This window comes from Lissotriton helveticus, chromosome 2_1 (assembly GCF_964261635.1).
Source record: "Lissotriton helveticus chromosome 2_1, aLisHel1.1, whole genome shotgun sequence".
Lineage (NCBI taxonomy): Eukaryota > Metazoa > Chordata > Amphibia > Caudata > Salamandridae > Lissotriton > Lissotriton helveticus.
Genome location: NC_136059.1, coordinates 1,243,831,220 through 1,243,844,536, shown reverse-complemented (window position 1 = coordinate 1,243,844,536; position 13,317 = coordinate 1,243,831,220). Strand labels below are relative to the sequence as shown.

Below are 13,317 nucleotides of genomic sequence, written 5' to 3'. Positions count from 1 at the left end.
GTTTTATATAGCGCTGGCTGGACCCAGGAGTATCAGAGCGCTTTACAAGGTGTTTCCATACAGGTACAGTGTGTATAAGCACAGACAACGGAATAATAAAAGAACAAGTCCACATAGGATACATGACATCTAGATAAAAAAGTAAAAACAATTGCTAGACACTATGAGTCATACAAAATAGCGGTCACAGTTTGGCGGGAAGCCTCACAGGTATACAAAAACATGCAAGAGAACTGACTGTCATGAGGAGGGGAGGTAAGGTGATCAGATAGAAGGAAAGGGAGTTGGCCAGGCGGGTGGTCACAAGTCGTATGCAGAGCAGATAGGTGGGGTGATGCAGAGGGGCGAGGCTACCAGGGAGGGATTAGAAACCCCAGTATTTATTAAGGAGAAGAAGTTTGAGTTCTTTTTTGAAGCTGGGGTAGGACTGGTTACAGCGGAGGTCTTTAGGGAGGGCATTCCAAATAAGTGGGGCATTGCCTGAAAAGGAGCGTGACTGAGTGGAATTCTTTTTCTGAAGGGGGGGGATAAGTAGGAGGGTGTTGGAGCTTCTCAGTGATCGCGTGCAGCCTGCTTTGGTCAGTTTATTGGAGAGGTATGCCGGTGTGTTTTGGTGGAGGATTTTGTGCGTAATGCAGGCGGTTTTATATGTGGATCTACCTTCAATGGGGAGCCATTTAAGGGATTTAAGGGCGGGAGAGATGTGGTCAAATCGTTTGCAGTCCGTGATAAGCCTAGCCGCGAGGTTGAGCACAGATTTAAGAGGTGCCAGGTGGGTTTTGGGAATTCCGGTGAGGATGGCATTGCCGTAATCAATGCGCGATAGAGCAAGCGATTGGTATGCCAGTTTAAAGTCATCAATTGGGATGAAGGGCTTAATTTTCTCAAGGTTACGGAGGGTAAGGAGGGCTCCTTTGGCAGAGTTGTTGATGTGAACGTTGAGAGTTAGTCTGTTGTCAAGGGAGATGCCCAAGGATTTGACTGAGGTGGCTAGGGACAGGGAGCAGTTGAGGGCGTTAAGGTCTGTGATCTACTTTTGAATGGGGAGCTGGTTGTTTTTTGGGGAGAAAAGAATAATTTCAGTTTTTTTGGGTTAAGTTTGAGATGGTTCGAGTGGAACCAGGCTTGAATTTTGATGAGGGTGTTGTTGAGGTGGAGGATGTCAGCATGGGTTTTTATCTTGTGGTAGAGTTGTGTATCGTCAGCGTAGAGGTGATAGTTAATCCCTGCTTGTTTGAGAATGAGGGTGAGAGGTTCCATGAAGAGGTTAAAGAGAGAGGGAGATAGTATGGATCCTTGTTGAACTCCTAGAGAGATGGGGGAGGGGTTCGAAAGGCAATTGTGGATTTTAATTTGCTGAGCGCGGTGCTGCAGGTATGAGACAAACCAATTATGAGTCATGCCATTAAGGCCGAATCGTTCTTTAAGGACTTTGAGAAGAACAGAGTGGTTAACGGTATCGAACGCTGCGGAGAGATCAAGGAGGATCAGTAGGCTAGATTCGCCATTGTCAAGGGAGTGGTGAATGTCATCTATAATGTTAAGCATGGCGGTTTCGGTGCTGCAGCCTTTCCTGAAGCCAGATTGAAGAGGGTCAAGTAAGTTAAAAAGTTCAATGTGTCTGTCAAGCTGAAGAAGGACACATTTTTCAAGGGCTTTCGAGAGGAGGGTCAAGTTGGAGATAGGACGGAGGTTGTTGAGGTCATTAGGGTCAGCCGTAGGGTTTTTAAGAATGGGGGTGATTTGTCCCAGTTGAAGGGAGGTGGGGACACAGCCGGTGGCTAGGGAGGTGTTAATGATCGAGGTCCAGGCAGGTGTGATGATATGTTTGAGGTTTTGGACAAGTTTAGAAGGGAGGGGGTCTTTAGTGTGGGAGGAGGGTTTAAGTTTTGCAATGATGTCAAAGACATCTCTTTCAGTGACTGGCTGGAAATTATGCCAAGCGGCGTTATTTTTCGGGTGAGTGTTGGGGGGATAAGAATCTTGGAGGGAAAGGGGGGGGAGTGAGATCAGTATTATGGAGGGTCGTGGAGGGGGCGGGGGGAGTGGGCAGGAAGCAGGTGCGGTAGGGGGGATGCGTAGTATGGAGGTAGGGGTCAGAGTCGGCAGGAAGGATTGCTCTATTTCTGTAATTTTTTCAGAGAAAAAGAGGGCTATTTCTTCGCATCTGGACGTCGAGGCCATAAGTACAGGCGGAGCGGCTGAGGTTTGATTGCGAACAATGTTGAACAGTTCTCTGGGTCTGTTTTTGGCTTGGTCAAGTTGTGTTCTGAAAAAGGATGCTTTTTGTTTAAGGATGTGTTTTTTGTAAGAGGATCTTGCAAGTCTGAGGCGAGCTAGGTGCAAGGGGGAAGGGTGCAGTCTCCATGTTCTTTCCGTCTGTCTCAGTGAGCGTCTTTCATTGTTAAGCTCCGTATTAAACCATGATTTGGAAGGGACGGTTCTTTGGTTTTTGAGCTTAAGCGGGGCCAGGAGATCTAGGGTTTCAGTAACTGCTTTGTTGTAGTGTTCAGTAAGTTCATTTGCGTTAAGTGAGGGCGGAATGGCGAGAAGTTGGGCATGGAGTTTGGATTCCAGTACATCCGGGGGGATATTATTCAAATTTCTGGTCAGTTTCGAGGGTTTAGTGGTTTTCGTGGGCGGGGGAGTGGCAGAGACCGCTATAGAGAACAGTATGAGATGGTGGTCGGACCAGTCGATGGGAACAATGTTGGATAGGAGGGCTAGATCTTTGCTAGTAATTATTGCATCTAGGATAGCTCCTTTGGAATGGGTCGGGGAGTGACAGAGTTGCTCTAGGTCATTGATCTCGAGAAGGTTGGAAAGGAGGGTGATAGAGGGATCGCTGCGCTCATTCCAGTGGAGGTTAAAGTCTCCCAGGAAAATGTTGAGGGAATTCGAAAGTGAGGATTGTGTAAGAATGTTGGATAGTTCATCAACGAAGGGATGAGTATTGCCGGGAGGGTTATATATGTTGTGAAGGCGAATGGGTTGGGAGCCGTGAATTTTGAGTTCAGCTTCAAGGTATTCAAGGGTGGAGTAATAAGTATTATTGACAAGGGAAATTTGTAGTTCCTCTTTGAAGATGATGGCAACACCACCGCCAATTCGGATGGGCCGGTCTTTCCTGAGAATAGAATAGCCCGGAGGAGCTAGGAGGTCCAGGATGCTTGTCGAGTGGTCTTTGAGCCAGGTTTCCGTTATGAACGCAATGTCGATGGATTCACTAAGGATAGTTTCTGATATTTCAGTGGCATGTCGCACAGCGGACCGACAATTAACAAGCATGCAGTGAAGAGGTTTCGGGGGAGTTTTAGGGAGTGGAAGGGAGTGGATGGCTGTGAGTTGGGGAGGAGGCCTAGGTGAGCACGGTGAGCGGGGAGTTCGGCTAGTCCCCAGTATGACAGGGATGCTGGAGGCCGGGGGAGGCTGGAAGTTAGTGGGTGAGCAGTGAGGGTAGGATTTGCAGAGGTCGAGCATCTCCATGGGGGAGAGGGGGCAGGAGGTGCGGAGAGGTCTGTGTGTGCGGCAGTGTAGAGGAGTCGTGCAAAACTGTTTGGGGGTAGCGGGATTCATATGTCTAGTACGAGCGCAGTTTAACCGAAGTGGGAGGGCTCTGTTTTTGAGGGAATAGAAATCAGATCTAAGATGAGCGAGATCTCTGGTGAGAGTGGCAAGAGCGTGTTCAATGTTGCAAAGAGAGTTAGATATAAGACTACGGTGGGATATTGGAGAAGGGGGAGGGAGCGGAACGGGATGAGCGATGTTCTTCATAGGGGGTGGTTTGATTACCCAATTACGCATTTTGTTTACCCAATTTCATTGATGCTCCTTCCTATATATGAACGTTAGCAGTAGCACTTAATATTTTATGGGCAACTTGTTTTAAATCCTCAGATAGTAAGAAAATTAGTAAGTAGAAAGCCTTGGTGAAAATTCTATTATCTTAAGCAAAATTCGAAGGTTATATGCCCAGCTTCTAAGTGCACATGTGCTGCTTACCCCATGTGCAAATTCCTTGGGCTGTGCAAAGGGCCTACAGATTTTTGCAGTTAAAACCTGACAGTAGTCTTGCTTTGCCAATGCTGTTGGCTCACTGCTATTTAATTTGTCAATAAAGGTGTCCTGTGCTAAAACAACAGTTGATGAACAGAATGCAGAACAATGTCATACATTCACCCCAGTACAGAGATCTGGGCCTAAATGCATCTTTTTTTAGCACTCCACACCACCCCAGTTCAGACATGATCATATGCAAATCAGCCTTGACCCTGTGCCTCATGGGAACAGTCCAGCCCGAACTGCCAAGCCATGTCTTCCCTGGACCGACCGGAATCAAGCATCCTAGGACCGGTTTCTGGCTATCGGCCTTCATCAGCCAGGATAGCTTGACTCCAGTGGTGTGGAGAGCACGGGACTCACGTCTGAGCATACCCGTCCCACTCGGGGTGACAAATGCCAAAACAACAGTTGATGGACAGAATGCAGATCAATGTCATACATTCACCCCAGTACAGAGATCTGGGCCTATATCCATCGTTTTTTTGCACTCCACACCACCCCAGTTCAGATATGGCCATATGCAAATCAGCCTTGACCCTGTGCCTCATGGGAACAGTCCAGCCCGAACTGCCAATCCATGTCTTCCCTGGACCGGAATCAAGCATCCTAGGACCGGTTTCTGGCTATCAGCCGTCATCTGCCAGGATAGCTTGACTACAGTGGTGTGGAGAGCATATAATAAAGGTGTCCTGCCAGCCTGGAAATGCATTTGCTGTACTCACACAAAATAGATGCGATGTTACCTGTAGATGCAACATGGCGGCTGTCTTAGAAGTATAGCAAATGCAATTCCAAAGTACCCAGTCACAGCTGTTGTCCTTGCCAATTCTGGCACACTTTTAAAACTATCCAACACCGACAAAGCGAAAAGTCGCGAACAGCGGGAGAGGGGCTGGGGTGGAGAAATAAATGCAAGGCATGAGAGAGAGGTGGAGGAGGGGTGAGATCCCATTGCCTAACTGCAGTCAAAAGTAATTGAATGTGGATGCAAATCCGATAGTGGTGAGTGCTGAAAGAAGGGCTGGGGTGGAGAGATAAATTAAAGAAAGGGGAGAGTAGGTGGAAAATGGAAGAGCGCCCACACTCCAACCCGCAGCAGTGATTGTCACAGGAGGTAGCTGAGAGTGGGGAAAGGGAGAGAGTGGGTTGGGGAGCCTGGAAAAGAGCGCAAGTGTGCGCTTGAAAAAGAAAAGAACAGAACATGCACTACCATGGAGTCCTAAATCATGAATGGCGAGGAGAAGTAGTAGTTATCTAATGTCAACAGTGAAATGATAGAACTCATTCAATCAAAACCATGCTACAACATACATATTTCAAGGGTTGGACAAAAGCAAGAATAGGGAGGAATCCTATCGAATTAGAAGCAGTTTTTGGAAACAATACACCTAATCATGAGCAGGAGGACACCCAAGGGCCGCTCTTTGTAGTATTGAATAAGTAGGGGTCTGCGACAGACAGCCGAAGCGGCCTGTAGTGCGACCGCAAGAATGAATATTTGTTTTATAAATAATTTGAGAATATTTAGGATTAATATATTTGAACTTGTGAAGTGTGATTGTTTCATTGACTTGTTTCAAACATTTAATTTGAACTCTGTTCATTTGGGATTACTTGTACTTTGTGGTTAAATCTTGGTCAACTCATGTTGAGTATTGTTTCACTTCTGTGAAGGCTTTTGGGTGAACTAAATTCAGTGGGCCCTTCTGTTGTTTTCATTTGTTGAGAATGTTGCATATTTGTTTTGTGAAACTGTATACCTAATCCCGCTCCTTTTAAAATTGCATTGCATTCCTTTCATTTGTTAGTGAATGTTCCTACCAAACAAATTTGACAGGAAAAGACATATTTTGGCCATTATTGGGAGATTTTGAAAATATAATTTTAATCATAGTAGTTTAGCTCTCTCTATAAGTGCAAATTATGTAAAGTAAAAAATCCTTAAAGCAGTGAAAATGAGGAATTGTCGATTCAACCAGTCTCAGCCATTTTAATAGTGAACCTTGGTAAACTGTGATTTGAAATTATATGCCACACTTTTTCAAAATCGGTGTCCCAGTAGGCAGTTATGAATTGTTTGGATTCTGTTTTGCATGCTATAATGTATCGTAGGAAAATGTAAATCTTGTATTGTCTATTGCACATTTACCAAATTGGTCCACTTCAGTTGCGGTGAGTGATGTCATCACATTGTTCGATAATAATGTAAACCTGTTCTTTGTGTTGCAGAATAATCTGGTAGCCTCCGGTGCTAACGAGTCTGAAATATATATCTGGGACTTAAACAATTTTGCAACTCCGATGACCCCTGGAACCAAATCTCAGGTAGGGCTGTAGATTAAGTGACAGCTTTGTCTTTTTGGTAACTGCAAATATATGTACCCTTGTGTATTGCGTACCATGCAGTGAACTTAATTGATCATGTGTAATCCTGAACTGCTTAAAATGAGCAAGAGATTGGGGCCCCATCTTTAGGATTTGCCCATTGTGGTCTGAACACGTGTATTGTAACAAGAGTATTTGTTAGTCACCTTAAGGATTAACTTAACATCCAGAACAGGAATGCATACAAGACATCTAATGGACTGATAAAGTAATACATTGAAGCTGTGCATTTTGATTCTGGTAAGCATAATTGTTTTTCTATTTGTATTCTTTATTTTGCTGTATATACTCAAAAGTACAATAGCACACCCATATGTCCTGTTTGAGCACATGATTTTTCTTTTTAAAGCTCAATGTTGGGCACATTTTGAAATGGTGGTGGGGTAAGGGCATAATCTGTATATCTTGTGGATTTAGGATTAAGGTCCGCTTCAATCAAAGAGGAAGCCCATATAGTAATATTTAAGAACAGAATGTTTCAGCTCACTTACATGTGATAACCCATCATTATGGGTTCCACGGATACTTGTCAGCTTGCTCAAACATACAATGTAGTAGAAAAAAGACTGAAGGGATATTTTGTTTTCCTTTTATTCAGGCTGACGGTCAATCATTATTTTTTGTAAATAAACACATTTTTATTGGCATTGTCAACAGACACAAACACAAAGGTTCACACTCCATTGCCCCCTTCCCCTCCGTCTCGTTTCCTCTCCAATCTTACTGCTCAGTCTGGAAGGTCGACTGTCCGGGCCTCGTGTAGTACGACTGCGTTCTGAAGTCCATAGTATTCGCACCATTTGCCCAACACTCTGGAATGTTTGTGGCAAATGGTCCCCTCTAGTTTGGAAATCAGTCCGTGCCCTTCCACCCTTTCTGAGATTGTAGGTGAAGTTGGGGAATTCCAGAGGAGGATGATATAGCGCTTAGCTATGACCGAAGCCACACCAATCAATGCCTGCTTGCCCCCGCTCCCTCTACATCAGCAAGTATCCCCAGGGGGGGACGGGACGATGCAGCAGGGACAATGAGGCACAGGGATTCTTCCAGCACGCCAAAGGTGGTGGGGGAGGTATGTTGTGAGTGGAGGAAATGGCAATCTTGTGGGGAGCGGGGGGCATGTGTGCATCTCTTCAGTCTGTATCATCAAGTTCTCACACCCTGACTTCCCATTTCTGCCTCAGAGGCCCAAACGCGTCAGGGGCATTATTTATGAGAGAAGTCTATTTTCGAGACACTGTTCCGACCAGTGCTTCCCATCAGCAAGGGCGTCTCCAGCAGATTGTATCCAGGTATGTCTAAAAGGACTGAACAGTAGGCATCAAGCATATGCCTGACCTGCAGATAATTATGAAACTGAGCCTGCTGAAAGTTGTCTGTAGTTCGGCAAAGGACTTCATGTGGGCCCACTTCATGCCTTGCCCAAGGACGAGATACCAATCCTGTCCCATTGACTGGAACCCTACTGCTGGGCAGCGCCCGCTCCACAGGGGGGCTGGCTGCGTCAATTTATAGTCCCTCTTTGTGAACCAGAGCGCCACCTGTCAGCAGAAGAATGTTACTTTTGTGAGCTCAAGCATGCATGTGGGAATGAGTCCCCCGTAGAAATATCCTGGGACCCTGTCTAGTCCCAAAGAGGCCAATTTTGCACGATAAGTCGGTTTGCTCCAACCCCCAAACATCCAGTCATTGACAACCAGGAGTTGGGATATCCAGTAAAAGCGTTTGATGTCTGCCAACCCCATGCCCCTATCAAACAGCGCCTGACTGCATTTGTATCATGCGATAAGCGGGCCCGCCAAAGGAAGGTTCGGAGTAATGGATTAAGTAGTTAAAACCAAGAGTTGGAATGAGAAGGGGGTAGTTTTGCAGAACATAGAGGTGCTTGGAAGCAGCATCATCTTAAGAAGGGCACCAGACCAGGACTAAAGTGCTGTTTGTGTCTGCGAGCAGGGGAGTCAAATGAAGGATGTGTGTAAACTCCGGCAGGATAGATGTGTAGACCCCCAGTCATTTAAAACTCAGACGCCGGATGGGGATAGTGTGCAGACAGCTGACCAATTCCATGTCCCCTCTCAGCAGGAAAAAAGAGACTTTGACCAGTTCGTGTGGAGGCCGGAAGCCTGCTCAAAGACCTCCAACATAGGAAGAATATGAGGACCCGACAGCTGCATCTGTGACCGAAAGAGGAGCACGTCATCAGCATACAGCTCTATCTTATACTCAATGCCGTCTCCCCAACACGACCCCCACACTTGTGCATCATGGCGGACAATTTGTGCCAAGGGTTCTATCACCAAGGCGAAGAGAAGAGGGGAGAGCTGGCATCCCTGCCGCTGGCTTCTACATTTTGGGTAGGGGGCAGATAGAACTCCATTAATGAGGACCTGAGCAGAGGGCTTCTTATAAAGGAGCTGAACCAGTTTGGAATATCTCAGGCCAAAGCTCATGAAGTGTAGGACCTGCTCTAGATAAGACCAATCCACTGTGTCAAATGCTTTCTCGAAAATCAAACCGCAAGAGCATACTGGGTTTGGTTGTTTTGTGGAGGCGAGCAAGCACAGCATTTACCTGTCAGATGAATTGGCGGGTGCTGTAGTTGGGCATAAAGCTGCATTGATCAGCTGTATGATACCGGACAGTACACGCAGCCTATTTGCCAGGATTTTGTCAGAAACCTTCAGTTCCTCCATTTTTTTTTTTTTTTATTTGTTTATTGAGGTAAGAGGATCGATGCACTGCACGAGGCATACAAACATAAACTATAGGGTAAACATTCACAGTGCTGGCGCCTACATCCATAAATGGCCGGCCTCCCGCACTGTAAAACCAAACTTAAGTGCATTAGTGTTACACAGCCCATCAGCCGACATCCAGCGGACCGGCGGCGTAATGATCGACAGCCTCCCAGTGTTTGGCAGTGCTAAATTCGCAAACTTATAAATCAACAATCTTACATTTTCAAATTTCTTTTGCTTCTCATCGTGTACCTTAACTTAAACTAAACTTAGCAACGTAGTCCCCAACTTCAGTTCACATCCTGCAATCATCATTCTGTGTCACAGCATTCTCCCTCCTCAGTGTCATCACTACTAAACTTTTACATGGTGAGTCGTCAGTGTCCCATCCGTAGATTCTTCTACACTTCCGTCTCTGATCCAGAACCAACATGCGCCTGTAAATACACTTGCAAGTATCCCCAATAATCCTTGGGCCTAGAGCCACCTGGCAGCTCTTCTTCGTATGTTGCAAGCGTGTCTCGACAATACACCATATCATTTATCCATTGTTTCACCTCAGGTGCCCTCCTGCCATTCCAGTACATAGACACTCTTCTCTTAGCCAGTAAAAGTGCTATCGCACAAAATTTACGTTTCAGTGCCCTCAAATGCGGGATAATGCCCAACAAGCAGATTTTCGCATCGCACAACATAGTGGTTCCCAGCATCTCGTTCAGGACCTGCATTACGCCTTCCCAAAACCCCGCCACTTTTCGGCAGTGCCACGCTAGATGCATGAAGTCCGCTCCTTCTTGCTTACACCTACAACATTTCGAATCATCTCGCAAACCATATCCATGCAATCTCTGAGGTGTGTGGTATACCTGATGCAAATACTTGTAATGTATTATTTTCAAGTTCCCGTTAGGGGTTAACATACCAGTGAGCGCACAGGATGAATCCCATTCCAAATCAGTGAGCGGTTCTGCTAGTCCTGCACTCCATCTGTCCCTAGCCTTGTGAGTATTCGCCCCCGCCGCCTCTTGTACAGCGGCATATAGCTTGGACACCAGATGTGACGCAGTCGGTGTAGTGAGTAGCAGTTGTAGAGGTGCCAGTGTTGGAGGCTCCTCCGGGTGTGTTGGAAAGTGTTCCCTGAGTGCTCTGTGCAGTCTATAATAATTGAAAGTGAATAGTGGCGTCGGGTTTGTGATGTATTGTAGCTTTTCCAGCTCTAGAAAGACCCCGCCATCGTAGAGATCCCCAAAAGTGTCTAAGCCCGCTCGCTGGAACAAGTCCATGCCCACCCTCTCCTGCGTAACCGAAAGAGCGTGGTGGTGTGCCAGAGGAAGTGCTGGGGCATACAGTGGTAAACTGCGTGTCGTCTTGCCTATCAGTCGCCACGCCTCAATCGTGGTATTAACTGGATTTATGTCTCGTTCATGTCGTTTGGCGCGGGTATGTGTCAATATGCTGGCTAGTGGGATAGGGTCAGCGTCACCTGCCTCTACGGCCACATGTGACAAGAAGGGCACCTCATGGTACCAGTGGTGCGCATATTGCGCTTGCGCGCATAAGTAATATAAATAAAGGTCTGGCACCCTAAAGCCCCCCTTAGCATATGGCAGCGTCATGGTACGTAATTGCATCCTCGCTTGTTTCCCCGCCCACAATAAGTTAAGGACCAGAGCGTTAATATTACGGAATACGGCAGCAGGTGGTTTGATTGGGATATTGTTAAACAAGTACAGGAACTTCGGAAGGAGCACCATTTTTACAATGGCCGCCCTGTCAGCCAACGAAAGGGGAAGTCTGTTCCATCTCTTAACCTTGTCCTCCAGTGAAGATATGGTCCGCCCGTAGTTCGTCCTGACCACCAATTCCGGGTCTCTGTGGAACCATACCCCCAGATATTTCGTAGGTTCTTCCTGCCAATTTAAAGGATAGTCTAGAGTTGTCGGGTGAGTGCTGTCCGTTAAGGGCAGAACTAGGGACTTGTCCCAGTTAATCTGCAACCCGGATTGTAGGCCAAATCTTATGTACTCTCTAAGGAGCGGATTAAGGTGTTGCTCAGGATTCTTCACATATAGCACCATGTCATCTGCGTATAGTGAGATATGTATGGGTCTTGAGGGCATTTGTATCGCTGAATAGTGGTGATGCTGCCGGATCTTACACGCCAGCGGCTCTAGCACCAACGCAAATAGCATCGGCGAGAGCGGGCACCCCTGCCGAGTGCCTCTGCATATTGGAATGGGCTCTGATACATATTTGTTTACTCTGATGCGTGCTGTCAGATCGGAGTACAACATCGCTATCCAACCCAGAAAGATCTGCGGGAATCCCATACGCACCAGTACTGCGTGGATAAATGGCCAGCCAATCGTGTCGAAAGCTTTCGCTGCGTCCAATAACACAGCAACCGCCTTCGATTCCGGTGTTAAATAATGGGCCAGTGCGAACAATGTACGGGTGTTATGTGTAGTCGCTCTGTCGGGGATAAAACCCGATTGGTCTGGCCTGACCAGCAACGGCATAAGGGGCTTCAACCGGTCCGCCAATAGGCTGGCTATGATTTTAGTGTCCACATTCAATAAAGAAAGAGGGCGATATGAGTCGCATTTATCGGCTTCTTTACCCGGTTTCAGCAACGCCACGAGCAGTGCTTCTCTCATGGAGGCTGGCAGCTTCTGAGCTTCATGTGCAGCCCCGTATAACCGCACCAAATATGGAGCTAGGGTATCAGCGTACTTTTTATAGAATTCCGTGGCAAATCCGTCCGGCCCAGGTGCTTTGTTATTGGGTAACCTCCGAATGGTGTCAGTTACATCCTCCACTGTCACCGGGCGTTCTAGATATTGCCTGTGTCCGTCAGCTAACCATGCCAGCTCTATATCCTCCATGTATTGTAATAACTCATCCTGTGGCGGTGTTGGACGCGCTGTGTAAAGTGCCCCGTAAGTTTTCCTGAATTCAGTCAATATTCCCTTGGTATCCGTGATCACCTCCCCCGCGTCTGTGCTAATGGACGTTATGTTTTGTGGGGCTCTACCCGCGCATATCTTTGCGGCTAATTCCCTACCCGGCCTCCCCCCTTCCCCATATCTCCTCGCTGTCGCACGCTTTGAGACATATTTTAGTTCGTCCGTCGCGAACTCATCGTATTCGGTGAGGAGTGTTTTGATTTCCCCCAGTACAGCAGCGTCGCCTGTTTGGGTGTACGTGTGTTCCAGGGTTTGTATAGCTCGTTCTCGTGTGTGCAGTTGGTGTCTGATGTCTTTGAGGATGCCAGAGGTGGTGCTGATACAGACCCCCCGTAATGTTGCCTTAAATGCCTCCCATAGTAGACCCGGGTCTTCAGTAGTGGGGGCGTTGAGATCGAAGTAATCTATAATCGCCTTGTGTATCGTTTCAGCATAAACAGGGTCTTGCAGAGCTGTCGTATTGAAGCGCCAGGTAAAAGGTGGTGGGTCATAGTATGGTATTGCAATGTCTAATAGTACTGGGCCATGGTCCGAAAGTGTTCGCGGTAGGTGAGTTATGTCCCTGACCCATGAAAGTACCTCCCGTGTGCCCAGCCAGTAGTCCAGCCTAGACCAACTATTATTAGCCGCATTTATGTGTGTCGCGATAGTCGTTGCTGGGTTGCGTGTCCTCCATAAATCTACCATGCGCAGGTCGTCCATGGCGTCTAGTAGCATCGACCTCGCTTTGCCATGTTGTTCCAGCGTATGTGACGCCCTATCTAGAGTATCCAGCAGAGTGACATTGAAATCCCCACCCCAAATTATGTGAGTCGTCTGCATGTCGACGATAGTGTGCCATACCTGTTTGAAAAAATCCGGGTCATCCACATTGGGCCCGTATGTGTTCACTAACAAAACCTTTTGTCGTCTCACCACTCCAGCTAGTACAACGGTCCTCCCCTCTAAGTCTTTATGTGTGCTCGTGATCTCAAAACCCGTTCCTTTTCTGATCAGTATGCTCACTCCTCTAGAGTATGACGAGTAATTCGAGTTGGTAACAGACTCGGCCCATTTAGCGCCTAGTGCGGATGTACTGACTCGGGATAGGTGCGTTTCCTGTAGAAATACAATGCTAATATGTAATCTGTCAAAATAGGCAAAGAGTCGCCTGATCTTTTTTGGGT

At 47.0% G+C, this 13,317-nt stretch overlaps 1 protein-coding gene across 34 annotated transcripts in view; it reads left to right on the top strand.

The window, feature by feature from the left end:
• Nucleotides 1-13,317, top strand: part of SEC31A (SEC31 homolog A, COPII component) — a 439,339-nt gene that overhangs the window by 128,196 nt on the left and 297,826 nt on the right. For all 34 annotated transcript variants that reach the window (XM_078676180.1, XM_078676183.1, XM_078676179.1 and 31 more), the window contains exon 5: nt 6,292-6,387. In XM_078676180.1, coding sequence (XP_078532306.1) covers nt 6,292-6,387 — 96 coding nt within the window. The remainder of the gene's footprint in view (nt 1-6,291; nt 6,388-13,317) is intronic.